Source organism: Drosophila melanogaster, chromosome 2L, assembly GCF_000001215.4.
Source record: "Drosophila melanogaster chromosome 2L".
Lineage (NCBI taxonomy): Eukaryota > Metazoa > Arthropoda > Insecta > Diptera > Drosophilidae > Drosophila > Drosophila melanogaster.
In genome coordinates, this window is record NT_033779.5 from 19,508,827 (window position 1) to 19,533,413 (window position 24,587).

Genomic DNA, 24,587 nt, shown 5'->3' on the forward strand with positions numbered 1-24,587 from the left:
ACATAACCAGTGCTGAAAAGAAGCGCCCAACCATTCCGATTCCGATTAACAACACTACATTTGAATTCAAATTTAATCCTAACTATGTAACGGAAATCAAAATATAATTAAAACAGAAGAACTTTTGTCTTTATTCGACGAACATTTATTGAAAGTAAAATGATGGCCGTGCGATACAGTACAGGGCTACAGTTACGCTACAGTTACAATTGAATCGCAAGAATGGCGTTACTAGTTGGTAAACGCGTGACTGTGCGCCTGGAATGTGCATTAGTTAGTAGGTAGTAATATGTATTAGTATCACTCTGAAGCAACCGGCAATCCGAATCGCTCTAGCCCATGGTGGTGGCCAGGTGCTTGTTGGTGGCCACGGATCCGGATCCTCCGCCGCCGCCTCCTCCTCCTCCTCCTCCTCCGCCGACAGGACCCTCGTTTGTCACGCACGTGGGAATGGCACTGGACCACTTGCCGTTCTTAAGGCACTTGAGCACCTTGGAGCCGCGCAGATCCAGTCCGGCATCGCAAGTGAACGTGATGCTCTCGCCGATGGCGTAGTAGAACTTGACGGAGGACATCCTGCCGCTGATGACGGTGCCCGGATACGAGCAGGCCTGCACGCACTTGGGCAGCCCGCCAGACCACCTGGCATTATCCTGGCAGGCAATGATCGGCTGGCCCTGCATCATGTACTCGGGATTGCAATTGAACTGGACCACGTCGCCGGCACGATAAGGTGCTGAGCCCTGGGCGTAACCATTTTGCGGCGCCCCCGGATTGTCGCACTGCACCTCGACGCAGGTGGGCAGCGGCGCTGACCACTCGCCCGTCGGATTGCAGATCGCCTCCGCCGGACCACGCAGCCCGTAACCGGAGGCGCACGAGAAGGCCGCCCGGCCGCCCACCTCGCGCGACAGCACGGACACACGGGGCGAGCTCGCGTTGCTGCCCATTCCCAGCGGGATGTCGCCGCACTCGACGCTCTCGCAGACCGGCAACGGTGCGCTCCAATTGCCACTCGGTAGGCAGAACAGCTCCGAGGCGCCAATCAAGGAGTTCCCGTTAGCGCAGGACAGCAGCGCCCGCGTGCTCAGCTTAGTATCGTTGGTGTTCACGATCAGGCCGCGTCGCATCGGTATCTCCGGGCAGTTGATGGCCCGCACCACCACCTCCACGGTGTGCTCATGCCGAGCTGGGGTCATGCACGAATAGAACCCGGAGTCGTCGCTGGCCGCATCCACAATGCTCAGCCGGTATTCCAGTGTAGAGTCGCGGCCCTCATCCGCTTCGGTTACCCAGCCCTCTGTGTAGTTCCTGCAAGACGCAGAGATTCATTAGTGGAGTTTACCACATGGAGGACGGTTTCCCAAAGGTATCTCCCATTAACCAGGTTCAAATATGTTTAGATTGTTTTGAGTACCTATAAAATAAAAGGTGTAGATAAGAGAAGGGCTATTCCAAGAGATTCCCAGAACCAGACCCTGCTGATCATTGCCTTTTATAGTATAAATAACCCTTAAAGAAATAAAAATAAATGTTTATAAGAAATCCCTAAAGTCAAACGATCTAATGATCAATTCAAATACCTAATTGCTGCTTTTAAAAATTTAACCTATAGTCCAATAACGAGATACACCATACACATTAATTTGAAGTTCAGACGCAAATAATTTATGAACATACCCCTTGCTGAAATTAATTAGCAACTTTAAAGTTATTTTAGCGTGCCTAACCACCCGATACCCACTTGTGCGTGTGACTGACGTTCCACTTGGGATTCCCGAAGCGACGCATCCACAGGCACTCCATGTGCAGAGTGGTTCCCGGATAGACAATCAGCTTGCCATCGTTGCTCTGGGCGATGGGTCCGTTCTGGTGGCGGAAGAGGATGGTCGGTGCCTTCTCCACTGGATTTGAGCTCAAGTCAGATTAACTATCCCGCACTCGGATATTGGATACCTACTCGCATAGTCGTTCTCCTGGTTTAGGCCGGAACATACGGGCTTGGTGTTGGTCCATTCCGAGTGGATGCAGGTCCTCTCGTGGCTGCCCATGAACGAGAACTTTCCGATGTCCATACATCTGAGAGTAAGTATAAGTAAGTATCACAATTGAACAAAGTCTGTTTATGCTCAATGCCTCACCTCGATATGATGGTGGCTCCTGGGGGAAAGTCCACCACGTCTTCTCGGATCTCCAGGTCGTTGTAGAAACTAACCACATTAGCCTCATTGTTTCTGAACACACACGTTCCGTTTTCTAAAAAGATTAGGGATTAGGGATAATTAAAGAGGTGCTTTTCCATGCTATCTATGTATCATACGGACTGACATATGAATGGACATAATTTGAGTAATAATTTAGTTTGCTACTCTAATGTAATTTAGCTTTATTTAAAACTCACCACAATTATAGGATCGCCCTATCCACAGTCCATTGTCGCATATGATGCGCCACGTTTGCCGATCCCCAGCCGCATTTGGGATGCAGTTAAAGAAGATCTCCGTGCCGCTCTCGTAGGCGCCATCCAGCTCTGGATGATCGGCATTCCTTCGAAGATTAAGGACTAATAACAGATCATGACTCTGAGAAACTGCCACTCACTTGTAGACCAGGGCGCCATCCGTTAACATGGGCGGACCGCACATCTTCATGTCGTCGTGCTCATCGGTGCCGTTGTCGTGGTGATCGTGATCGTTGTCCAGTTCGTTGTGCTCCACTTTGGGGTGTGGAGTGGGCGTGGCATGCTCCAGTTCCTCGCGTGACTTTCTTAATCCGGACTCACATGGTATACTGGGTGGAGTGAGGATGCCCTTGTGGCAGGACATCTCTATGGGATTGGCGTTAGTGGAGAGTTCGCAGCGAACGCTTACACTGCTCCCGTGTCCAATGGTCAATCCTGCCCGGTAGCCTCCCTAAAAAGAGGTGATTACTGGTTTTTGAGATTCTGTGAGGCATGCTAGTGAACCTTACATCATAAATGACTCCTGGAATATTGGGCAGCGTGCAGGGCACCGATGTGCACTCAGAGAAGGCATTCACCGACCAAGATCCATGGGCACAACGGAGCTGAGCTGAACCCTAGAAATTCGGAGGTGTTAGTGATGATTCAATATATAGAAGATGAATGGATTTATTTAATCAATATCCCACCTGTATATTGAACCCATCCTCGCACTCCAGGGTGATGAACTCGTTGGACTGGATCTCCTCGTAGGTGGAGAGCGGGGTCAATGAAGGTTTGTCGCTCAGCTGTTTGGTGTGGGGCTCCACCTTGTAGTACTGACCGTGCTCCACGGCGGGAACCAGGCACGGAGCGGATAGGCACTTGGGCGTCTCCGGCTTCCAAATGCCTCGGATGCATCGCGCCGTGGCGTTTTCACCCTTAATATTCAGCTTGAATCCGGCATTGCACTCCAGATGCAGCATGATGCCTACGGCATTTCTGCCTGGAACCTTGCCAGGACGAACCGTGGTCACGTTGGCGAAGGAATCCCACTCGAGTTCCTCGCAGGGTCCTCGCAATCGTTTGCCTCCACCTCCCTTTCCGGCCTCTCCTCCATCACTGATGTCCACCTCAGCATCCGGAATAGTTGCTCCCGACGGAGGAGGCGACTGTCCAATGCTGGAGCTCCTTCTGCGCCTCCGACGGACAATCTGTGATTTCAGTTGTTCAATATAGGATCGGGTGGCATTCAAGTGCAGGCTACGCGATGCTATAGGCGGGGATCCGTTGGATAGCAGCTCTTCCTTGGGAGTTCTGTTTACATGAACCTGGTGGTTTCGCGATGCCTGGTTAATGTTGGGCAGCGCAACCACTCCAGATCCGACTACTCCACCTGATCCAATGCCACCGCTCCCAAGGTAATTGTTTCCATTCTCGAATTCCCTAAAGTTGGACTTGCCCCGCATGGTGACCTGTCCTCCATCGTGGGTATTCAGATTGTTTCCCACTCTACCCACTGCATCTTGGGAGTGGAGCCTCTGGTAGATCCGGTCACGACCTAGCATTTTGCGGACATAGCGCTGATATCGCTCTTTGATCTTTTGGTAGTACTTGGAGTAGGCCCGGTCGACGTCGGAGGCATAGGGTTGTGAGTTCGGGTGGGGACTGGCGCTTCGCTTAACCCGATGAACCGATGGCTGGACAGGATCGGCTACTAAAAGGGAATATGATATTGTTAATATATTGCTTACAATCGAAAAATATTATTGCTTACTAGCTTTTATATAGTTTTGGTTATCGATCAGTTGCCTTTGAAGTTGTCGCTGTCGCTGCAGAAGGTACATGGATCTCAGTTGGCGGATCTGCAGAGAGCGACGTCTGCGGCGATTCCAACGCAGGCGAGGATGCTGGCCCAGGAGGCACTGTGGCAGGTCCAAGGGCCGCCACTTGCCACCCACACAGGTGGCGCCAGGCGGACCAACCTAGTGGAGAAGCGATGTTGTTGGGAATCAGCAATACTAACAGGATATTGAAGTTACCTCCAGGACATATCCCTTGTCGCAATCGTACATGATCTGCTTGTTGTTCACGATCTTCTTGACATAAGGTCTATAGTCATATAGGCCCATGTTGCCCACAAGCAGGACCTTTCCATTGGGTATGTAGCCGGGAAAGGAGCAGAAGACCTCGTCACATTTGGGCGTCTCTCCGGTCCAGTTGCCAAATGAACAAGTGAGCACATAGTCATGCGGATCTGTCACATCCTTGCCCTCCGGACTGACCAGCTTGAAGCCATCTTTGCACTTGAATCGCGCCTTCATGCCGTGCTCCGTCTTGGGAGCCATTACCATGCCGTGCTTGGGTGGACGCGGCATGCTCTTGCACCTGGCGGGCACACAGCGTGGAATGATGCTCCACGTGCCATTGTTGCACGTGGGCGGACTGAGCAGGGACACCGGGAACTCGTAGTTCTCATCGCACTTGACCTCCAGTGCCGTTCCGTGCTTAACCTTCTCCACACCACCAATGCTCTGCGTTTGAGTGGGCGACTGTGTGGTGGTCGTCGGCGGATGGACGATCGTCGTTCCGTTCTCATCCGTGATTATCTCGATGGGATACACATTGCCCTGCGAAATGGTGGGCACCACACAGGGCGCCAGACACTCGGGCAGTGCGTTCCGCCACCTTCCGTCGATCTGGCACACGCTGGAGCCCAGTCCATTGATCATCATCTCTGGTTGGCAGCGGAAAATAATGCTGGCACCTAGTCCGGTGCCCGCTTCGATGTTCTCGATCCATCCGTTGTACAGCACTCCAGGATGGCCGCAGTTGATCTCTATTGAAGGGAATGCAATGGAATACACAGTAGAACCATCCAGATGGGACTACACCACTTACCCTTGCAGGTGGGCAGAGTGCCGCTCCACTTTCGGTCCGCTCCGCAGCGACTGGAGCTCTCGCCCACAAGGGTGTAGCCGTAGCGGCACTCGTAGCTGACCACCGAGTTGTAGGCCAGGGTGGTGTAGGTGGCCTTGCCGTTCTTGGGGTTCTCCGGGGTGGGACACACCACCGAGGTGACCACTGTGCGGGAGGATGCGGGAGAATGGGGTTAGCAATGGGATTGGGATGGTGGGGGTATGCTAAAAGTTACCACAAATCTTTGAAGGCCGCCAAACCAAATAAAACAACTTCGAGGAAACGGTTTTCGAATTCGATTAATCAATTCTTGTATATATTTTTGCTTGCTCAAGATTTGCGGTAACTTTTATTTATTCATTCAACATTAACTGGCCAACAACAAGAACAACAACAACAAGGTAGTGCATATGTAAATTTGAACAATCTGTTTGTATGTATCGCTAGATCAATAACCAAATCGGAGATAGAGAGAGAATGTGGGTGGCTAGCAGGATCGGAGAACTCCGACTGGAGAACCTGAGCCCTGACCAAAGTGCGCTTAATATATAGTTTCGGATACGGATATGGGGATCTGTGCCATTTGCCAGCTCCAAGGAGTCGGAAACGAAACTCAAAGGGTCGCCTCGCCTAGGATAACGACGCTTGGGTGGTGGTTACATTTGCGCTATCCGCTTTAAAGGTGGTCAAAGAGGTCAAAGAGGTTCGGTTACAAGCTCTACCGGCGCCAGCCCGCAATACTCACAGACACAGGTGGGCAGCTCCTTGGGCGTCCACGATCCGTCCGACTGGCAGTAGCGCTCGTGCTTGCCCACCAGCTCGTATCCGGTTCCGCAGTTGTAGGTGATCTTGCATCCGTACGTGTAGCACTCGCCGGCATGCCATCCGTAGGCCGGATCCGGTGGCTGGCCACAGGATCGAGCTGGAATCATCAAATAGCTATGCATACAGAGGCTCCCCTTTTCAGTGTGACTGCACTCACGTTCGCATTGGATATCCGGGCCGTACCAGCTGGCCAGGTTATCAATAGCCAGGCACTTGGCCCGCGGGAATCCATTGGTCACGTAGCCGGTGTGACAGTGGTACTGAACCGTGGAGTCCAGGTCAAAGGTTTCCTGTTCCGGCAGCGCCGAGTTCCGTGCATGCTCTATCTGCGGCGGCTTCAGGCAGTAAACTGGAAGGATTGCAAGCACGTTTCGATATAATCTGTTTATTAACCTGTGGTAGACTTACTATTCTGCTTGCAAGCTGGCTCGGCTCCGGCCCAATTTCCGTCCGCCTGGCACAGACGACTCTGGAGACCCACAACGTGGTAGCCGTGCGGACAGGCATAGGAGGCGCGAGCTCCGAAGTGGCGTCCAGCCACTGTGACCTGACCCAAGCTGGGCTGGGCTAGTTCCGGGCACTCGCGATCTAAGGAAAGAAAGGGCATCGAGGGATTTGGAATTACTTTGCTTGTATAAAAAGAATTGATGGTTCAACATATCAACTTTCTGATTGAATTACACTTATTTTGTTTTAACTATTGCAATTTAAATCTATACCCACCTGGTTTAATGCAGGAATTGCCACAGACGCCGTCGCACAGGCACTTCTTCTTCTTGCTCTTGCAATCCTCGTCGGAGGAGCACTTCCTCAAGCACTTCTGGCCGAGCAGCGTGGCCTGCTCCTCGTCGCGTGGACACTCGGTGGAGGGTGAGTTGCGAGGATTCTTGTAGACGCGGCCATCGTCGTCAGACTCCAGAGAGTCGTCGTCCTCCTCCCAGTCGTCGTCGTCGTCATCCTGCTGCGGAATCTCCGAGGTCGTCTGGATGCTGGTGCTCATCGTGCTGGTCGGCACCGAAATCACTGCAAGAGAACAAGGAGGACAGCTGTCAGTCATCTGGGCTGGAAAACAAACCCCAATTCCCAGGCGAATCAACCCCTTAGCGCGGCTTCTGTTTTGGTTCCGGGATTCGCGTCTATTTTGCTCCGCCTCGCGTGCGGGCGAAAACATTGACCTATTTCCCCCGATGCCTGGTCCAGATGTCTGATGATGGCTCGGTCCCAGACTCTTTTGGAGCCTGCGCACTGGACGCCAGCTTATATAACGCAGCAGCATATACATTTTTCATCTTGCCCATTTGGAGGACTCCCGAAAATTGCAAATAATTATTCCGGCCACTGGTGAGCTCATCCGGACTACCACTAAAAGGGGCTCAAATATACTGATTGTACTTATCGGGTTTTCAGGTTTTTTGGGTTTTCTTATTGACCTTTGTAGACCAGAATGGTGGTCACTAGACACTGCAGCAGCAGGCGATTCATTTTGATTCCGTTGTAGTTGCGGGGTATCCGTGTCCTTTTTGATTTTTTTCCTTTCGCCGAACTGGCCTCGGATTTATAGCATTTTAGCTAACTTGCAAAATTCCTCTGCTGGCCAATTTAATTGGTAACTTTTTCGACAAGCTCGGTGGCCCGAAACTTCTCACTTCGAGCCAAGGAAACGAAATGCAGCCACGCCAGCTGCTTTCTCCCCTTTTTGGCTCTGGCCTTTTGACAGATCGGGCGAGAAGCGCCCAACTTGACAGCTTTCGGCGGTGGTTGGTCCCTTTAACGGTGAAGATAGGTTTCGGTGAAAATTCGAGCAAATGCGAAAGGTTCTTGCATCCTAGCTCGCTTGTTGGATCCAAACTTGAATATAAAGATATCATTAATTTCGACTGTTAGGAACTTTTTTTTGTTAGACGTCGAGGAATCGATATAAGATGTGTTGATTACAATTTAAGGTTCATTAGCTATCATCATCATATTAATACTTATGATAATGATAGATATAAGTATAAGTATTAATATAATAATGATAGCTAATGAAGTGATTTATATTACATAAACAGAGTTTAAATTAAACAATAATCAAGATTTAATCATAAACATATATTGGCAGTAATAATATGCTTTACACGATATGTTTCCTTAGTTTCTCTAAAATCCACCGTCTTCTTCAACTTTACATTTACAATCCCTTACTTAACATAGCGTCAGTTTTAACATTTTCAACTTGAAGTTGGCTGCGATAAGCACAGGTGATCATTGTTCAGCGCTTACGACTATGTTATATATTTATATGCTTACTTATACTTACTTAAATTTATATGCTTATTCTACTAGAATTTATATTAAATTTCTTATTTTTTTTCATCACTTAAAATCAACAACAAAAGAATATCTTTATTTCTATTCAGTACTTTCTTTAACTATTACTATTAATATATTACTTTAATTTAGTTTATAGTGAATACCAGTCAAATATAGCAACTTATATGTGACCAAGTCTTATGGACAAGGACATTGGTTTTTTGGGAACCATTGGACAGTTCCACTGTGCGGCGAAGCTTTTGCACATATACTTGCACACATACCAGTGTAGCAAGTATGTAAGTGTGTGAGTGCTTTCTCGCAGAGAGAGAAAATAAAGAAAACGTATCGTTATCGTTATCGCAAAACCAACACACATATATTACAAGCATATCTGGTTTTTTGATAACGATTGTCACATAAAGTTATTGCTCCTTAACCAAAATCTATGTATTAAGCTTTTCTTTACCATTATCATAGATATAGATACTATATAGATATGGAATAGACAATTTTCATATATTCGTATTTCAGTTCGTAAAAACCCGATTTCGATCTAGTTTCTCATCATTTTTTATAACTTCAAAGAACTCTAATTTGTCCCATCCACAATGGAAATGTATTTTTCTTTCTAAATGAAAATATTACTGAGAAGGGTATGTTTGGTGGAATCGACACAAATCAAGTTTCGTCATACCTATATATTGCTAAACAGAGGCTTGAGCATAATAAGGCTAATGATATTTTTATATTATAATAACCGATGAAGAAGTCCATTCCCTCAAAAATTCCTCCATACCGCACTCTTAACCTGCGGGCAAGCGACCAAATTGCACACGGAGGACAACTTCCCGAAGATATCTTGCAATGTCGAGGTTCACGCCAATGCCATTGCCAATCTAAAAAAAATCAAACGGTCAATTGCATGACAGGGTAATAGACTAATCTTATACAGACATACGTGATTTGCTGGAATGTCCGCAAGTGGAATCTGTATAAATTTAGATGTAAATGGAAATATATATATATGTATGTGTAAATGGAAATATATATATGTACATGAGAATCCAAATCCCCAACGAAGATGTCGTCGTTGTCCGGTGGCGGGGGTTGGGGTGTGACCAGGACCAGGACACGGCGGCAGTGGCAGTGGAGCTCTAATTGGCGGCGACCACAGGATGTTATGGGTGGCGCTGTCGTCGGTGTCGGTTTTGGTGTTTTGGGCACGGATTTAAAAACGCTGTCCGCCAACTCTTGAACCATCAGCTCATTACGTCTGCGTCAAACTGGTCGGCCTCTATATACAAAAGGCGTAAATTTGTTACAATTGAAATTGAATTGTCGATGTATTAACGTTACGCTTGATTTTTAAAAAATCTATTTGAAACATCGACAGCTATGCCATGTATCTATCGATAAGCAACGTAACGCTCGATTTTTACTTATTTTAGCGCTAATAAGATTCGGAAAAAGCTCCGAGAGCGCGGAGGTCGGAAAAGCGACCGATTTTCCTACGGAATCAGAAGCAGTGAAAATCCGGAGCGCCGAGCACAACGACGACGCACAGCGGCGGGACAAGGAAAAACTAGTCGAGGCGCGCACTCGTATCCGAAAATCCAAAAAAAAAAATATATAGGGGAGCAAGAGTCAGTGGAGCGAGCGGGGAAAGCGGGGGAAACGCACTCGAAAGATACACTTTTCCGACGAAATGTCTTCGCGGCGTGTGTGTAAGAAACATTTTGATTAGGCAATTAATTGAGCAAAGTGCAAGTGCAGTGGGTGGAAATGTTTTAGACTCCGTTCGGTGGGGTGCGGCGGGTTTTCCGGGGGGCGCATGTGAAAAGCGCGTAAAGAAAAGTAAGTGGCGCAAATTTGTGTATTAAAATAAATCAAATAACCAACTAAACGATGCATACACACCGAATCCGCATCGACTGGCCGCCAGTGCAAAATCGTATCTGCGAACTGAGATGCCAGCGAATCTGTGACAAATTAATTGATATTGAACCACTTCGCAGACCGCTGCGACAAAATGTCGAACTAGCCGATTCAAAAAACATATAGATTCTGTGTATATAGGGGAATTTATTTTTAGCGATTTTTTAAGCCCCCTCCCGCCCCGCATCGGAATTCAAATCGGTCGCGAAAGACCAATGCTCTGTGTATGGTGAATCGAACGATCGCAAACATAATCCGTATCGAATAAAGTAGATTCCAAACCAAGAGCATCCATCACCCATCATCCATCCCATCCGTCGATGGCATCGAAAACGGGGGGCTCGCGCGTCAACAATTTTCAAGCGTGTACACAAAAATCCAGCCAAGCGCATTGCCCGCAATAAATCCGAGACGAGACCCAGACCCAGACCCAGCGAACCCACCATATAGACCATCCACCGCCCAGCACCACCCACTTGGGCCAGTTCACTCGACCACTTGATTAACGCCAATGCCAATTCAACGCAGAAATTCTCTACAAAAGTTCTCGCAGAGAGCATGCGTTCGCCTCGCGAAAGCTTTTCTCTTTGCTCTCTGCTCTCAGCCCCTGCCCCTTTCTTTCCACCCCCGACTAGCCCCATCTCGCTTGCACAGGATGTGCTCCGTGTCCCCAGTCACTTTGTTTTTGTCATTGACCTGTTGTGGAAATCTATACGTGTATATACGACAGTTATCAACTAAACTATTCAAGCCCGAGTGCGGAAAATTATAAAGATTAAGTGATCTGCGGAACCACATAGGAAAAATCCTTGCAAGAGAACATCCTTCAAATGAAAACGAATATCCGTTAGTGCTTGTGTGTTTTTAAGAGAGTGAGAAATCCTGCAACAGCTGGGTGTTTTCTTAATTAATATTGTGCAAATATTGCACCCATTAGCAAGTTAATATCCCATATTTGGTTATTATTATATACATACATTATATACTTACTGAAACAGTTAAACAAACAGTTAAACAAATAAAGTTTATGCCACACAAGGATGACAGGATGAATCCTCGAGTGCTTTCTAATCGATATGGGTGTGAGATACCGTGAGCAGCTTTAAAGTTCCCAGATCCTTGGAAAGAACCACTTTTAGCTGGATAAATAAAACGGGTTTCAGTACCAAGAAAATCAAAAAATAGTTCAATGAAACGCATTCTATATCATTCTATATAAGGATATAACAGATGTTTAAATGTCTTTTGTTATATTTAATAACTAAACGGATTTTCATCTACTATCCATTGCAGGACATCAATCAGTCAATTGTAATTTAAAGAGTAGGGACTTGAACGACCGCCATGGGCAACGTGTGCAGTTCCGGCCAGAAGAAAAAGAAGGACAAGGACAGTGCCTCCGAAAAGTCAGACGAGTAGGTTCATCCGTTCGTGCATCGATTCTCTGGATTGTACTAATGTTGTGGTTGCAGCTCGCCTCCCTACCAGGAGGCGGATCAGAAGGACACCCTGATCTCCGCCGACTCGAGTGCTGGTGATGGAAAGCGGGCACCTTTGGCCGCCGTGGAGGCACTTCCGGAGGTGACACCGCTGCCGGAGTCCAATGGCAACCAGGCGCAGGTCCAGAAGCAGCTGTCAACGGGACCGGGGAGCAAGCCAGGTGGAGCAGAGAAGGGTAATGGAGATTTAAAACCAGTTTATTACAATACAAACAATTGGGTTTCCTCAAGCTCCGATCAAAATGAGCATAAGAGGGCATCCCTCCCGGCTCCAAAATAGATTAATGAAATTTAATTACGAACTAAACGATCTTTATCCACCTACAGATTCAAACAGCACCACTCCGCAGGGGGCGCAGGCGCCCAGTGATGTGGCCAATGCCAATCCCGGTGCCGGAAACCTGAGCGTGCTGCAGGGCAAGCCGCCGCCCGGCCGCAAGATTGAGCGGGACAAGAAGATCGTGGTCTACATTCTGGCGGACAACAGCACCGAGTACAAGAAGCACAAGCGGGTCGTGCACAGCCTGTACAAGCATTTCAAGAGCAAGTGCCAAAGCCGCGGCTTTGACTTCATCATCGCCGATGTGCACGACAGCGAGCCGGAGACGGAACCGGGCAATGGCAATGCCCGGAAGGATTTCTCCCGCCTGCAGGAGGCGAAGCGCTGGACCCAAACGCCTCTGGAGGCGCAGGGTGGTCACGAGGAAGCGGCCAACTGCCTGTGCGAGATCACGCGCCACTCGGCCGGAGCGTACATGATCCCCGTTCTGTTCTTGGGCGCCACCCTGGGCACTCCGATGCTCCCGCTGACCATCGAGAGCCAGGACTTCACCTCGGTGCTGGGCACCGCTAGCGAGGAAGAGCGTTTGCTCCTGGAGAAATGGTACACCATTGACAACTCGTACCAGCCGATGTGCCACCGTCTGCATGCCCAACAGGTGGATCCCTACTCCAGTCAGGTGAACGGAGAGCTCAACGAGCTGCTGGCCGTCCTTTTGCGTCTCTTCTCCGACGACGTCAAGGACTCGTATCTGACCACCGTGGTGGAGCAGGAGATCAATAACACGGTGCTGATGAGCCAGGAGCTGGCCAAGCGATGTATCTGGATCCAGACGGGCAGCCAGGTGGCCCGGCCATCGGAGAATGCTAGCCCCTTGGAGCTGGAGGTGCAGCGGAGGCTCAGTCATGTGTACTCCGGTCTCAAGAGCCAGTTGAGCGAGAAAAACCTCATCCGTCTGCTGCCCACGATGAGCATCCTGGACGAGGAGTTGTCGGCGGTGATCGAGAGTCTGCTGGACAAGACGCTGGCCGGCATCTTCGAGGAGCACCAGCAGAAGAACAGCATCCCCTACAATACGCTGGGCGTGGACCGGGTGCTGCTCGAGGAGCTTCGCCTGGTGGGCCACTACTCCAAGCTCCTGGCACAGAACTCGGCCAACTTCGACATCATGAACGACGTGAAGCGCTACATTCGCGACAGCACCGCCCAACCGCTAGTCGTGTCCGGGGCACGGGGAAGTGGCAAGAGTGTCCTGGTCTCCAAGATCATGGAGAATGTCCACCGCTGGAAGCCGGAGGCACAGCTCATACTGAGGTGGGATATGACATAATATAAGCTTTCAATCGCGAGTACTCATTAACCATTTGTTTTCCCTTTAGATACGCCAATCTCAGTGCCCGCTCATCGGATCTCACCTCATTGCTAGGCTCAATGGCCAACCAGATGTCGGTCCTGGAGACGGGACATCAGTGCCAAGTGCCACACGTAAGGAAGTGTTATTAAAACATATAGCGCTGATATTAATGCAGTCTTTCCAAATAGACACTAGAGGGTTATTCTCGAGTGATTCGAGAGATCCTTGACCGGCAGCAGCGCTTCTTCGTGCTGATCATCGACGGTGTGGACGAACTGCAGCGGGATGAGCTGCTCGACTGGCTCCCCCAGCAGTTGGGCAGCGCCAAAATGATCCTCACCGTCAGCGAGCTGGCGGATGAGGGGGAGGACGTGGACGGGACGGAGGCTGGGGACTCCTTTGATATGCTAGCCGCGCTGGCGCAGTTGGGCATACCACAGCGGTGCTTCCTACGACTGCGACAATTCACGGAACGCCAGTGGCACGACATCCTCAGCTCGGGCGGCGGTGACTTCTACGCGGCCAATGGGGCGTTGAAGTTGCCCGACGACTGGAAGACACTGCACGGGAAGACGCCCTACCACGCCAAGTCCTTGTGGTGGCTGGCCTGGCTGGGGCATGTGGCTCAGCCGATCAGCGAGATCGGCGACATCTCCAGCCGGATACTTCAGGTCCTGGAATCCAAGTTCGCCACCGATCAGGTGGAACTGCTGCTGCTGATCGTCCGCCTCTCGCCGTGGGGCATCCGGGAGAGCGACTGCCTGGGCGTGTTCCAGAAGATGACCCAGCTGGAGGCGCAGGTCGCCTTCAAGGTCTGGTCCAAGTTCTGCTGGCTGATGGGACCAATGCTATTAGGTCTTAAGAATATTAGGATAGCGGACAAGAGCTTTGGACGAGCGGTCCTGGCGAGGTACGCGCAGAAGCAGTGGCTGGTACATGAAGCGCTGCGGGACTACTTCGACCGGCAGGACAGCGAGTTCAAGGGTAGCCAGGGTGCCAACACGTGAGTGTTCCTTTCTTCCCATCCTGCAATTGCAATCATTTCAAATGCATTCCTTGACAGCTACAATTACCAAAAGTACTTAAAACTGCCTTATCATCATTTCTGTGCCGTGATCGAGGACAATCCGGCGCCTCACAAGATCGACATACTCTTCAACTGCTTTTACTTTACGGACCTCCAGTGGATCGCCAATAAGGTGCACGCCACGGGACCGGAGCACCTGCTGAACGACATCCTGCAGGCGGAGTGGCTGGCCAAGTCCGGCGGCGAGAACTGCCCCACCGCTTACGTGCACATCTGTTTCCTGAAGCAATTCCTCGAGCAGTATCTCCACGAGCTGAGCTACGATGGTCAGCAGTTCTACACGCTGATGAAGTACTATCTCAAGACGCGCTTCAGGGAGGCACCCGAGCTCAAGGACGACGAGAAGATACGCTCGTGGTGGGAGTACACCAATGAGCTCGAGTTTGCCTTCCTCGAGATTCTAAACGCGGACTTGGACGCGGAGAACGGCAATCAGGCGGAGCAGGAGAAGCCGTCGGATGACGCAGTCCCATCCTCGGTTCCCGTTAAGGGCTACGATGTCCTGATGAACCTGCCCCAGCCCGGATGCTATGTGGCTTCGATGTGCACGGACCGATCTGAGATCTGCATATGGGACGTGAAGAATTGCTGTCGAATCCGGGAGCTACAGGGCATCCAGCAGCCTACGGCGATGTGTCCCGTGGGTAACTATGAGGCAGCAGTCCTTTGTCGCCGCGAGATCCGCGTCATCAATCTGGACGAGGGAAAGTTTAAGGTGAGTGGTCCCAATATCTTATCCCAGATCTTATATAAATTTTGGATTCCTTGTGCCATTCCAGGTCACTCTCAAAGGCGTAATGAACCAGAAAATGCCGTATTTCGGTCTGCACGATCAGAATCACTTGGTTTGTCTCTCGCGCAACCGGATGTATGTGAATCTGATGAATCTGGAGTCGGGCGATTGTGTGACCACCTTCAAGGCGGGTGAAGATCGTTTCCTCAATTCCCTGTTGGTCTCTGGAGATGGAAGGTAACAGGTTGACCGGCTTTGTACTGAAGTAGTAGTTGCTAATTCTGGTTTGCTCTCTAGAATCTTGGTGTGCGGTGATGAGACCCAGAAGCCTTTCCCACTGCTAGTTTGGCACCTTTCGCAGCGAAAGCTGCTCTATGACCTCCGAATTCCGCACCACGACTTCATCACCTCCCTCTCCGCGATCACCCACGAGGGTTCCTACGTTTGCGTGGTGGCCAAAGAGCTGAACGAGCCGACGACGCCCAACTTCATTGTGGTATACGACTTACAGAGCGGCACTCTGTTTAAGAAATGGAAGCCCGCCTGCAACACAGTTTCCCTGGCCATCTCCCAGGTGAACGCTTGCGTCATCGCCGGCCTAGAAGATGCCAAAATCCTAATCTGGGACCTGGTCACGGGCAACTGCAAGAGCACCTTGATCGGCCACAATGCACCGGTAACGTTCTTGAAGCTGGATCCATTGGGAAAGGTGCTGCTCTCCTACGACAAGGAGGGACGTGATTCGGCCGTCCGTATGTGGGAGTTGAATTCGGGTATGTACCACGGTCTTCGCCCTACTGAACTGTATAGTCATCCTTCTGGTCTTGCAGCCAAATCCCTGGCCGTGTTTAAGCCACCGGCGCAAGTGAGCACTTGTGAGATTCTGCCGAACGGAGCCTTCGTGGTGCTGGCTCTCAAGGATCGCAACTCCTTGCTGACCCTGGCTTTGAAGAACTACGGCGGAGGATCGGGCGCCCTCGACGATGACTGTGGCACTCTTTACGGCAATCCAGACAACCAGCACAAAGTTTTCGACTTGAGTAATTAAATCAATTAACGCTAGTTATCATTATTCAAATTATAAATGAAGCATAACAGGGTGCTAGACCGAGGAAGGCAGAACTCTGAATTATTATAAATATGGCAAACAAATTTCTCATGCATAATTCATTAGATGTATGTAAAATTCTTTGAGCAAATCTTACCAAATGTACAAAGCAAAGAAAATCCAAAGAACATTAAAAATTTAAAAATCTACCCAGCTAATGGTGGTTTTCTCTTTATGTGGTCGCAAACAGATACAAAAGGTTCTTGGCAAACTGAATAATCTCGGTCCCGCCGAGCTTGGAGGTGCCATAAATACGGTCCACGAAGGTGATGGGCACCTCGGCGATGGTGTAGCCGTGCTGTCTAGCCCGAACGAGCATCTCCATTTGGAACACGTAGCCTTTGGACACGCAGCTGGCAATGCATTTCTCCAGTACATCCTTCTTGTAGAGCCTGAAGGAGCCGGTCAAATCACTGGCGTTCGGACGTAAAAGCACCTGGGACAAAAAGTTGGCGCCGCGCGAGATGAGCTTGCGCTTGAAGTCCCAGCCAAAGACACCTCCATTTCCGGCATACCGAGTGCCGGATACAATGTCATAGTTGCCCTCCTGTTGCAGCTTAATGAACTCGGGAATGAATTTGGGCTGAAGCGGAAAAAATATAGCTTATTAGTTTATCTTATTATTAGTTTAACCCTGTTATCTAGACTCACATGATGACTCAAGTCCGCATCGATGATAACTATAAAGTCGCCGGTGGCATGTTTGATGCCATGTATGTAGGCCGTTCCGAGTCCCAATTTGGAGCCACGTGGTCTCAGCACAATCTTGTCCTCCCCGTAGATCTTCTGCAGGTCTTTGGCCACGTCTAGTGTTCCATCCGGACTACCATCATCAATCACAATCACCTCGTATTCCAAGCCGCTGCAAAGGGGGAGCAATTAATACCTGAATTTGCACCTTAGAGCAGCCGCTACTCACCTCGCCTTCATGTATTTCACAATTAGCCATATTATAATGGGCAAATTATCCTTTTCATTGTAAGTGGGCATCAAAATGCTGTATTTATGGCCATTTGTTGGCATTGTAATTGTTCTCAAGAACCGTGTAAATAATTTCAATTAAAACTACAAGAGTGTTGGTCAATTCAATAATACAAAACAGCTGGCTCGAATCGATAGCGAAGTCGATAGTGGCTAGATAGTTAGATAGTGGCTAAAACGTATCGAATTCCAAATGTAAATTTAAATGTGTTAAATAAATGATATTAAAATATCTAATTTGACAAAATATTGACTTTAATATAAAGCTGAACAAATAACATTCTATGTAGATGATGTATGTTTTTGGTATATTCGCCCAGCCGAATAAAGTTTTATAGTATACTTTCCAGAGCACAAGGGTAAAAATCATAAAAAATTGTGCGGTCACACAGTTCGCGAACGGCCGCTTTAAGAATAAGTGCTCACTTTATGTGCGGATTAGCGAATAAAAGTGGCAAAGTAGTGCGCTTTTGACGGCGCGACGTCAACATGGCTAAGAAAATACCTTTTAACGTGGTGTTCGCCTCAGGTAAACAAAACTTCGGATATATTATGAACTGAAAGCTGCAGAAAGATTTTTATTATTTATAGTTTTCTTATTTGTTTGCTTTATTTTGTGTGTTTTTTATGTTCTTAATTGCATTTTTAGTTGCGACAGGATTTGGCTGAGAGCTAAACGTCTTCCACCTCCCTTTCTTCCTTTAAAATTCGCTGCACTTGAGAAATCGATAAATCACGCATACGCCTAGTGCGCCAGGACGTTGGAATTTAAAATAGACTGGCGCTGCCTTTTTAATTGCAGCTAATCAGCTGGCAATAGTCCGATTTAAATATGGCCAGGATGCTAAATCAATTTTCCAAAGTCTCGGCCAATTTACCACGTCCTAAAACCACTGCAACCACGATGACTGTAATATTTCATTATAATATTGTCAGACTGCCGGGTTGTCGACTCTTTTTGTGTCTGCATGTGCAATTTGAGTTGCGGCCAGAGATTTAAATTTGGCCAAACGCCAAGCTCTTTATTTTCATGCTAGGACCTGACAAATTTTGGTTAGCCTCGATGGCCTCAGCCTCATCCTCCCCAGTATCACCTACTGGGCCTGCTCCGCCTTCTTTTTGGACCGATACTTAAGTTTAGTTAGAAGCGATGACACCGGCGCGATAATGGTGAGTCCATAAACAATGCCGGTAATCAGCATCATGCCGGGAATAAAGTCAGTATCCACATACTTGGTAAAGAATTTCGAATAGTAGCCCAGGTAAATGGCGCCCATTCCCAGACTAAAGGTGACCAATCCAAATAGATTATGGCGGAAGCGAAGCTCTGATGGAGGCATTACTTTCAGGGCGAACTTGGGCTGGAAATAGTTGACAAAACCGCCTACAATGCTGGCCGCGCAGAAAAAGGAAGCAGCTCCCCCTGCAAAATGTCAGCTTTAATCGGTTTTCCTGAATTAACCTAATTATTTACTCACCCACTCGGCCGTGCCAGGTGTTAAAGTGCACCTCCTTGCTGGAAAATTTACCCAGGGAGCCCAACAGCACCATGGAGCCACCCACAATCTGCAGGATGGCGTGGAAGCGCGACTTGTTTCGGTGCGACAGCCAACGGGTGAGCGGGTTCACTTTCGAATGCGACATCATGGCCTGGGCGATAAGGACGTGGAACTGTCGAGAGCAAGAAAAGCCTTTTAATTCAGCTCCAGTTCGATAAGATAACAAGTGACGTTGCATGTCCGTGTTATCCAGGTCGATCTAACACTATTGATTTTGTGGCCAAGTGCTTATCGCCGTGTACTCACTCCAGTCCCGGTCATAAACATATGCATGGCGGTATCCTTGAACTCCAGACTGCGCGCCAGTATGAAAAAGAAGACGGCCACCAGAAAGATCAGAATGTGGTTGATGCTATTCAGCAGGCTGTGGATTTGCAGCCAGGCAGTGGCTTTCGTGTAACCCTCCGCCATTTCAAAAGATTCAATAATACTATCTGATTCAGTAACAAAACACGAACGGCTGAGCGACGACTAAACTAGCATGTTAACATCGACATCGCTTAAATATAGAAGAGAAGAGCGTGGAACCTGAGGATAGAGAACAACAAGTTAGATTCGTTTGTACTCGTACAGCTGCGTTCGAATAAATAGTGATAGTTGAGAATTCTTAAAGTAACTCAAATGTTTTTGTTTATGCTTTCCATTTTATACGTTTCATCGCATATATAACTGATAACCTGTTTCTGAATATTTAATAGATTTTAAGGCTTATTATTTTGGGCACGCTTGAATGCTAGCTTTCGTTTTGACCGCTGCTGTTAGCTTAGCAACCGAAAGAGAACGAAACATAGTCCGATATCGTTATCATGTGCAACTATTTAGCTGAGTGTGCGAAAAAGAGACTTATTAAGAGAGTCATAATGGCCTGCGCCACCTATACATAGGTTATAACGTCATGAAAGTAATGATGATTGGATCGTTTCGCTTGCCTTTCAGACGAGGATGTTAACTTTCCGGCTAGCGAGTTAAACAATCACGGCCCCACAGTTCACGGATGGCGAAGTGCTCCGAACGGCAGCCTCACCTCACATGACATCATCCTCCGATTCCAGCAGCCGGCCAAGATCTATCGCATCCAGCTCCTGGCACACCAGTATCTTATACGTAAGTTAATGTGCTAAGTTAATTGGAATTGGCTACAAGCCTAATAAGTACCTAGAAATAATCAATGCCTGATCTTTAGTATGATCAAAGATGAACATATAAACAAACAGCTTGAGTATTCCCTATAATGTGTTGTTTTTTCGTTTAGCTGAGAAAGTAGAACTCTGGCTGCACTACTCGCCCAAATCCCTGCCCAGCACTCCATCCTCGCAGTACTTTGACTTTTTGGGTTTTGTTGCCCTGGCGGATAATGCCAACACGAACTACAAGTCTCGGGAGCTGCAGAGCGTAACCGTGTGTCCACGTAGGGGCACACATCTTAAGCTGCGTCTGATTGGCGTCCAAGGAAACGACTACAATGACACAGGCCAGATTTCCCTACTAGCGGTAAATGTCCTGGGCGAGGATCTGGAAGTGGGGCCAAATAATGGCAACGGAGAGGAGCACTTGGCCAACGAGGCCCCACCGTTGGACACGGCCACCGGAGAACTGGCCCTGGCCTCCGTCTGTGATGACCTGCTTTTCTCCATGTATGTGGAGGAGTCAATAGTGCAGACCATCCGAGAGTTGGAACAGCGAAAGATTTTGGCCGTTAACTCAGAAAGATTCGAGTACGCCCGCAAACTGAAGCTATGCATGACAGCTTTAAGGACTGCCGGAGAACGTTTGGGGCGCTATGCTCTGGCCAAGAGGCAGGCTGTTCAGCAGGAGGACTTTACCACGGCCAGGCTACGCAAGGAGCAGATCGAGATGTACCGGGCGGCAGTACTTCGACAATTGCAGGTGCATCAGCTTCTGGAACCGCAGGGTGTGACCTTAAGCTCCAATGACCAAAGCTGCGAGATCTATGCGGGTGGGAAGCCCAGTCTGCCATCGGCTCCTAGCCTGCAGGATGTGGCACAGGCACTTGCGGAAGCCACCTTCAGTCCCAAGAGCATGACGAGTCTCAGCTTAGAGGACAAATCCTCGACCGATGGCTCCCAGCCTGGTAACGACAATACGTTGACAGCTCCGGCACCTGCTCCAGCACCCGCTCCTGCGCCCACCTCTTTGCAGGCCACGCCCACTCCCACGCTGGGGGGCTGGCGCAAGTCCCACGACGAGCTGCCGCAGTCGCCACGTCTGCCTTCAAGGCACAGCTCACCAATGTCCAGCCGACAGGGATCGCTGCGCAGGCGCAACAAGAGCGTTCCACGAAACTCCTACGAAGACTACGAGGAGCGGGCCATTCCCACGCTGCGACAGTGAGTAGCGGGCGTAGAGAGTCGTAATCGTTGTCTGGGTGTCTAGTGAATACGTAAACAATTGTGGAATAGTAATTACTTCGTTTGTTTACTGGAAACAGCTGTCTATTACAGTGTTGCATGATAACCGGTACTCTTAGTTTGAATGTTTGTCAACACTAGCGACCGTTAGAAACAACACCCGTTACTTTTTTTAATTTAAGATTTAACGCTCGCCCAGAATTTCAAAGAACGAAAGAGAATCTATTAGCTTAATTTTAAGTAAAGCCGTTTTATCTGCTCTAAACACATGAAAAGGATTTATCTTTTTAAAGCAAAAGCAAAAATTCTTTATATATTGAAATTAGGTATTTTTGAGATACTTTTAAATGTTAGGCTTTTTGACAGAAATTTTGCTTTTAGATATTTTAAAAAGTATTTAAAATTTGCTTTTAGAGAAAAGTATTTATGTTTTTATTAACAACTTAGAAACTTTTATAAAAGATTAAAAATAGTTTGAACGGTTTCATAGTTAATTTCATATAATGAAATTTCGAAACTATACACAAAACTTTAAATTAGGCGTTATTTGAACGCATTTGAAAGTAACATGTTGTTAGATTTACCTTTAATCGTACTTACCTTTCTACTCCTATATGTATATTGTAACCGCATCCGTAAACGTTGCCATTCCGATACAACAAACACAAACCGCTCACAGTTCAAATACTAATGAATTTTTAAGGGAGTGCCAAGGCAACGCGCTACTGGAAGCGGATCCGAACCGTGGGCGTTCGCGCCTGAACGACCGCGAGCGTCGCCAGGCAGCGCTTCCCATCCTGGTCTTCGGCAATGAGCTGGTGAGTCCCCCATTAAATCCAATAGATAACATATTCAATACGTGCCCTACATATGTATATTCCCAGGTGGAGCAGTTCTATTCGCGTCAGTTTCAGGACCGCGAGGATGGCTTGATGCGTCTGCGTAACTTCCTAAAGGAGCACGACCTGTTAGAGGCGTCGAGCAACGAGCACGCTGCCAGTCCCAACAAAGTGGCCCGCAGCGCCGCCCTTCTGCTGCATCGCGCTGTAAGAGATGCCGTTTACTCCGTGTTTAGCCAAGCTACTGAGACGGTACGCATGCTGTTCCTAGAGTATGTGCCCGGTCGAGTTTCCCCCAACGAGGTGGCACGTTGCGTGGACCGCCTGCTGCCCGAATTGCTGGCCAAGTCCGGCGATCCATCTGCTCGATTGCACACTCTGGCCCAGCACACGATCCTAAGCATCGCCGCCTGTCCGGAGGTGGCGGAGCAGCACCTGGTTGCGCCAGCACTATCACGAAGCGTTGGATCCGGAACCCACCAGCGACTGGCAATGAGTCGGCTGCAGATGCTGGAGCAGCTGGTCAACACTCAGGGCATTAGCACGGACAAGCATAGTGGACTCACCTGCAGGGCATTGTCCGAGTGCGGCTGCTCCGGCATCCATCATCCAGCGGAGCCTGTGCGAAAGGTGGCCGAGCGCATCCTGCTGCTCGTCTACAAGGTGAATCCCCGACTGGTGCGCAAGCAGTTACCTCCGGATGACGACATCACGCGTCGCAATCTCTTGTACCGCCAACTCTTCACCGAATTTGACAAGTTGGATCTGGACCGCAAGCAGGAGCTGCTGGAGGCTAGCAAGTATGGCGGGGGTCACAGCTCGGGCGATGCGGCAACACCGCCGGCGGATAAGGCGTCCACCAGCTCAGATGCCTCTCGACTGATGAATAGCCGCAGTGGTCATAACCTAGGCCCAATGGCCAGCTCCAGTAATGGATATGCCAGCTGCAATGGAAAGCAGCAGTACAACGAGCAGCTCAAGCGCTCCATGCTATCCGTGAGCAACTCGCGCAAGGGATCCGCTTCCAACTCGGAGTCCACTGAAGACAACACACCCAAAATGTGTGTAGTAAAATTGAATTCTTCAAGGATCCGCAATAATATTAATACTCTTTTAGACGTTGCCCCTTTTGCGACTGGTCGTGTGCCGGCAGTGACGCTACTCAGTTGGACCGACACTACTGGAAGGCGTGTCCTTTCCTCACCAAGTGCCCACAATGCAGTCAAGTGCTGGAGGTTGCTGCTCTGAACTACCACCTGACAAGTAGGTCTGCAATATAATACCGTAGGATAACTAATATTGTGAATATTCCCCAGCGGAATGCGATGCCAAGGAGAGCTACGTGGTCTGTGTCCGTTGCACTGAATCGGTGCACAAGCAGCTATATGAACTACATCAGATGGAGGACTATTGTCGGGGTAGAAACTTGAAATTGAGATAAATTCTAGAGTCACTATATCACCATTTCCCCTCTCCAGAACTGAAAACGGGTGCTGCTCGATGTCCCCTTTGTCATGACGATGTTCACCTTCCCCAAGACGGCGGCTGGAAATTGCATCTCCTCAGCGCCGGCGGCTGTCCCGGGAATATACGCAAGAGGAATCTCAAGAAGTCAAATTAGAAAGCGTACACTTAATCGATCTATTGGCCTAGCGAATTAGCGAATTTATTAGAGCAACTATTCTAGTCAGGATACCTACTCAAGGAAGCTATCTAATTTCAGTCGCAGCAGCCGAACTCATTTAGTTAAACAACTAAACCAATTCGTTTCTCACTCAGAGCACTTAAGTTAGTCACATTTTGTTAAGCCGATTAGTTAGATCTATTATGTGCATTCTTTTGTATTTTTTGTACGCAATGTGATTTGTTAAATGTAACGAGAATTTTTGAAACGTCCTTACAATAAATAAAGCCCATCCATACCGTTTTAAACATGAATTTGAGTGGTTTGAATGTATTACTCTAGTCCATAAATGTGTTACCTTGCTTGCATTAAATTTCCAATTTATATGCTTGGAGTGCATTCCTTAATAAATTTTTAATTGCTTTGCATATAAGGAATATGCAACACAATTGCACGATTTACCAACCATAAATGGTTATGTGTGGGCAATGCAGTCATTCAAATAGAAACAACTGCAGTCCACAGCATTAGGAAAATGCAAATAAAAGATCAAATAATATAAATTGTCAAACATGGGTATTTTAAACTTTAATATCAAACAACTTATCAAGAAATTAACTACTTCGTTTAATTTAATCATTTTTACATACGTAACTAGAAAATCTAACATTAATTGCTCTTGATAGCTATACAATCATTTTCGAAACAAATCGGATTGAATCGACTATTACGATTTGCTG

General features: G+C 48.4%; 5 protein-coding genes and 1 long non-coding RNA gene across 15 annotated transcripts; 2 read left to right on the top strand and 4 right to left on the bottom strand.

Moving 5' to 3' along the window:
- Positions 1 to 126: 126 nt before the first annotated feature.
- On the bottom strand, positions 127 to 8,378 carry Hasp (Hig-anchoring scaffold protein). Of its 5 annotated transcripts, none has more exons than NM_136134.7 (17): positions 8,302 to 8,378; positions 7,615 to 8,032; positions 6,908 to 7,207; positions 6,593 to 6,772; positions 6,342 to 6,533; positions 6,105 to 6,281; positions 5,342 to 5,524; positions 4,483 to 5,279; positions 4,218 to 4,425; positions 3,151 to 4,154; positions 2,971 to 3,078; positions 2,602 to 2,912; positions 2,402 to 2,547; positions 2,142 to 2,256; positions 1,961 to 2,079; positions 1,745 to 1,904; positions 127 to 1,311 (listed from the first exon to the last, which is right to left on the bottom strand). In NM_136134.7, the coding sequence occupies exons 2-17, from the start codon at positions 7,664 to 7,666 to the stop codon at positions 333 to 335; spliced, it is 5,031 nt and encodes a 1,676-aa protein (NP_609978.4). In that variant the 5' UTR covers positions 7,667 to 8,032; positions 8,302 to 8,378; the 3' UTR covers positions 127 to 332. The 5 variants fall into 5 exon arrangements, with proteins under 5 accessions (NP_609978.4, NP_001137842.2, NP_001163016.1 ...); NM_001144370.3 differs by having other exon boundaries at positions 3,151 to 4,157; NM_001169545.2 differs by lacking the exon at positions 8,302 to 8,378 and having other exon boundaries at positions 3,151 to 4,157; positions 7,615 to 7,855.
- A 787-nt stretch (positions 8,379 to 9,165) lies between these two features.
- Positions 9,166 to 9,806, bottom strand: lncRNA:CR43363 (long non-coding RNA:CR43363). Its single transcript, NR_048004.2, has 3 exons — positions 9,536 to 9,806; positions 9,438 to 9,467; positions 9,166 to 9,375 (listed from the first exon to the last, which is right to left on the bottom strand). It is a non-coding gene; the product is annotated as a long non-coding RNA:CR43363 (long non-coding RNA).
- Positions 9,807 to 9,997: 191 nt separating this feature from the next.
- Positions 9,998 to 16,627, top strand: CG10132 (uncharacterized protein). 2 transcript variants are annotated; one of them, NM_136135.4, is made up of 10 exons: positions 9,998 to 10,333; positions 11,708 to 11,829; positions 11,887 to 12,089; positions 12,241 to 13,507; positions 13,573 to 13,678; positions 13,736 to 14,550; positions 14,611 to 15,349; positions 15,414 to 15,604; positions 15,665 to 16,140; positions 16,198 to 16,627. In NM_136135.4, the coding sequence occupies exons 2-10, from the start codon at positions 11,759 to 11,761 to the stop codon at positions 16,413 to 16,415; spliced, it is 4,086 nt and encodes a 1,361-aa protein (NP_609979.2). In that variant the 5' UTR covers positions 9,998 to 10,333; positions 11,708 to 11,758; the 3' UTR covers positions 16,416 to 16,627. The 2 variants fall into 2 exon arrangements, with proteins under 2 accessions (NP_609979.2, NP_001286085.1); NM_001299156.1 differs by having other exon boundaries at positions 10,113 to 10,333.
- Positions 16,608 to 17,542, bottom strand: Dpm1 (Dolichyl-phosphate mannosyltransferase subunit 1). Its single transcript, NM_136136.3, has 3 exons — positions 17,395 to 17,542; positions 17,127 to 17,337; positions 16,608 to 17,058 (listed from the first exon to the last, which is right to left on the bottom strand). Exons 1-3 carry the CDS (start codon positions 17,496 to 17,498, stop codon positions 16,648 to 16,650), a joined length of 726 nt encoding a protein of 241 aa, NP_609980.1. The 5' UTR covers positions 17,499 to 17,542; the 3' UTR covers positions 16,608 to 16,647.
- A 317-nt stretch (positions 17,543 to 17,859) lies between these two features.
- On the top strand, positions 17,860 to 24,159 carry CG10137 (uncharacterized protein). Its single transcript, NM_136137.3, has 8 exons — positions 17,860 to 17,985; positions 19,952 to 20,119; positions 20,268 to 21,363; positions 22,088 to 22,202; positions 22,269 to 23,284; positions 23,341 to 23,486; positions 23,540 to 23,641; positions 23,702 to 24,159. Exons 1-8 carry the CDS (start codon positions 17,946 to 17,948, stop codon positions 23,842 to 23,844), a joined length of 2,826 nt encoding a protein of 941 aa, NP_609981.1. The 5' UTR covers positions 17,860 to 17,945; the 3' UTR covers positions 23,845 to 24,159.
- Positions 18,084 to 21,479, bottom strand: CG10165 (uncharacterized protein). Of its 5 annotated transcripts, none has more exons than NM_165309.3 (5): positions 21,264 to 21,479; positions 19,945 to 20,170; positions 19,262 to 19,543; positions 18,935 to 19,127; positions 18,455 to 18,879 (listed from the first exon to the last, which is right to left on the bottom strand). In NM_165309.3, exons 3-5 carry the CDS (start codon positions 19,424 to 19,426, stop codon positions 18,551 to 18,553), a joined length of 687 nt encoding a protein of 228 aa, NP_724208.1. In that variant the 5' UTR covers positions 19,427 to 19,543; positions 19,945 to 20,170; positions 21,264 to 21,479; the 3' UTR covers positions 18,455 to 18,550. The 5 variants fall into 5 exon arrangements, with proteins under 5 accessions (NP_001188850.1, NP_724208.1, NP_001188851.1 ...); NM_001201922.2 differs by having other exon boundaries at positions 21,166 to 21,479; NM_001201921.2 differs by lacking the exon at positions 19,945 to 20,170 and having other exon boundaries at positions 18,084 to 18,879; positions 21,443 to 21,479.
- Positions 24,160 to 24,587: the final 428 nt, after the last annotated feature.

Bases quoted from the DNA above. Each gene is read 5' to 3' on its own strand.
- CG10132 (NM_136135.4), top strand. From the start codon at position 11,759: ATGGGCAACGTGTGCAGTTCCGGCCAGAAGAAAAAGAAGGACAAGGAC. The intron at 13,679-13,735 runs GTAAGGAAGTGT...CTTTCCAAATAG, and splicing joins ATCAGTGCCAAGTGCCACAC to ACACTAGAGGGTTATTCTCG. The intron at 14,551-14,610 runs GTGAGTGTTCCT...ATTCCTTGACAG, and splicing joins GGTAGCCAGGGTGCCAACAC to CTACAATTACCAAAAGTACT.
- Dpm1 (NM_136136.3), bottom strand. From the start codon at position 17,498: ATGCCAACAAATGGCCATAAATACAGCATTTTGATGCCCACTTACAAT. The intron at 17,338-17,394 runs GTGAGTAGCGGC...CCCCCTTTGCAG, and splicing joins GTGAAATACATGAAGGCGAG to CGGCTTGGAATACGAGGTGA. The intron at 17,059-17,126 runs GTGAGTCTAGAT...TTTCCGCTTCAG, and splicing joins ATGCGGACTTGAGTCATCAT to CCCAAATTCATTCCCGAGTT.
- Hasp (NM_001144370.3), bottom strand. From the start codon at position 7,666: ATGAATCGCCTGCTGCTGCAGTGTCTAGTGACCACCATTCTGGTCTAC. The intron at 6,773-6,907 runs GTGGGTATAGAT...TTCTTTCCTTAG, and splicing joins CAATTCCTGCATTAAACCAG to ATCGCGAGTGCCCGGAACTA. The intron at 6,282-6,341 runs GTGAGTGCAGTC...TGATGATTCCAG, and splicing joins CCCGGATATCCAATGCGAAC to CTCGATCCTGTGGCCAGCCA.
- CG10137 (NM_136137.3), top strand. From the start codon at position 17,946: ATGGCTAAGAAAATACCTTTTAACGTGGTGTTCGCCTCAG. The intron at 22,203-22,268 runs GTGAGTCCCCCA...GTATATTCCCAG, and splicing joins TGGTCTTCGGCAATGAGCTG to GTGGAGCAGTTCTATTCGCG. The intron at 23,487-23,539 runs GTAGGTCTGCAA...AATATTCCCCAG, and splicing joins TCTGAACTACCACCTGACAA to CGGAATGCGATGCCAAGGAG.
- CG10165 (NM_001201921.2), bottom strand. From the start codon at position 19,426: ATGGCGGAGGGTTACACGAAAGCCACTGCCTGGCTGCAAATCCACAGC. The intron at 19,128-19,261 runs GTGAGTACACGG...TGCTCTCGACAG, and splicing joins TGTTTATGACCGGGACTGGA to TTCCACGTCCTTATCGCCCA. The intron at 18,880-18,934 runs GTGAGTAAATAA...GACATTTTGCAG, and splicing joins CACCTGGCACGGCCGAGTGG to GGGGAGCTGCTTCCTTTTTC.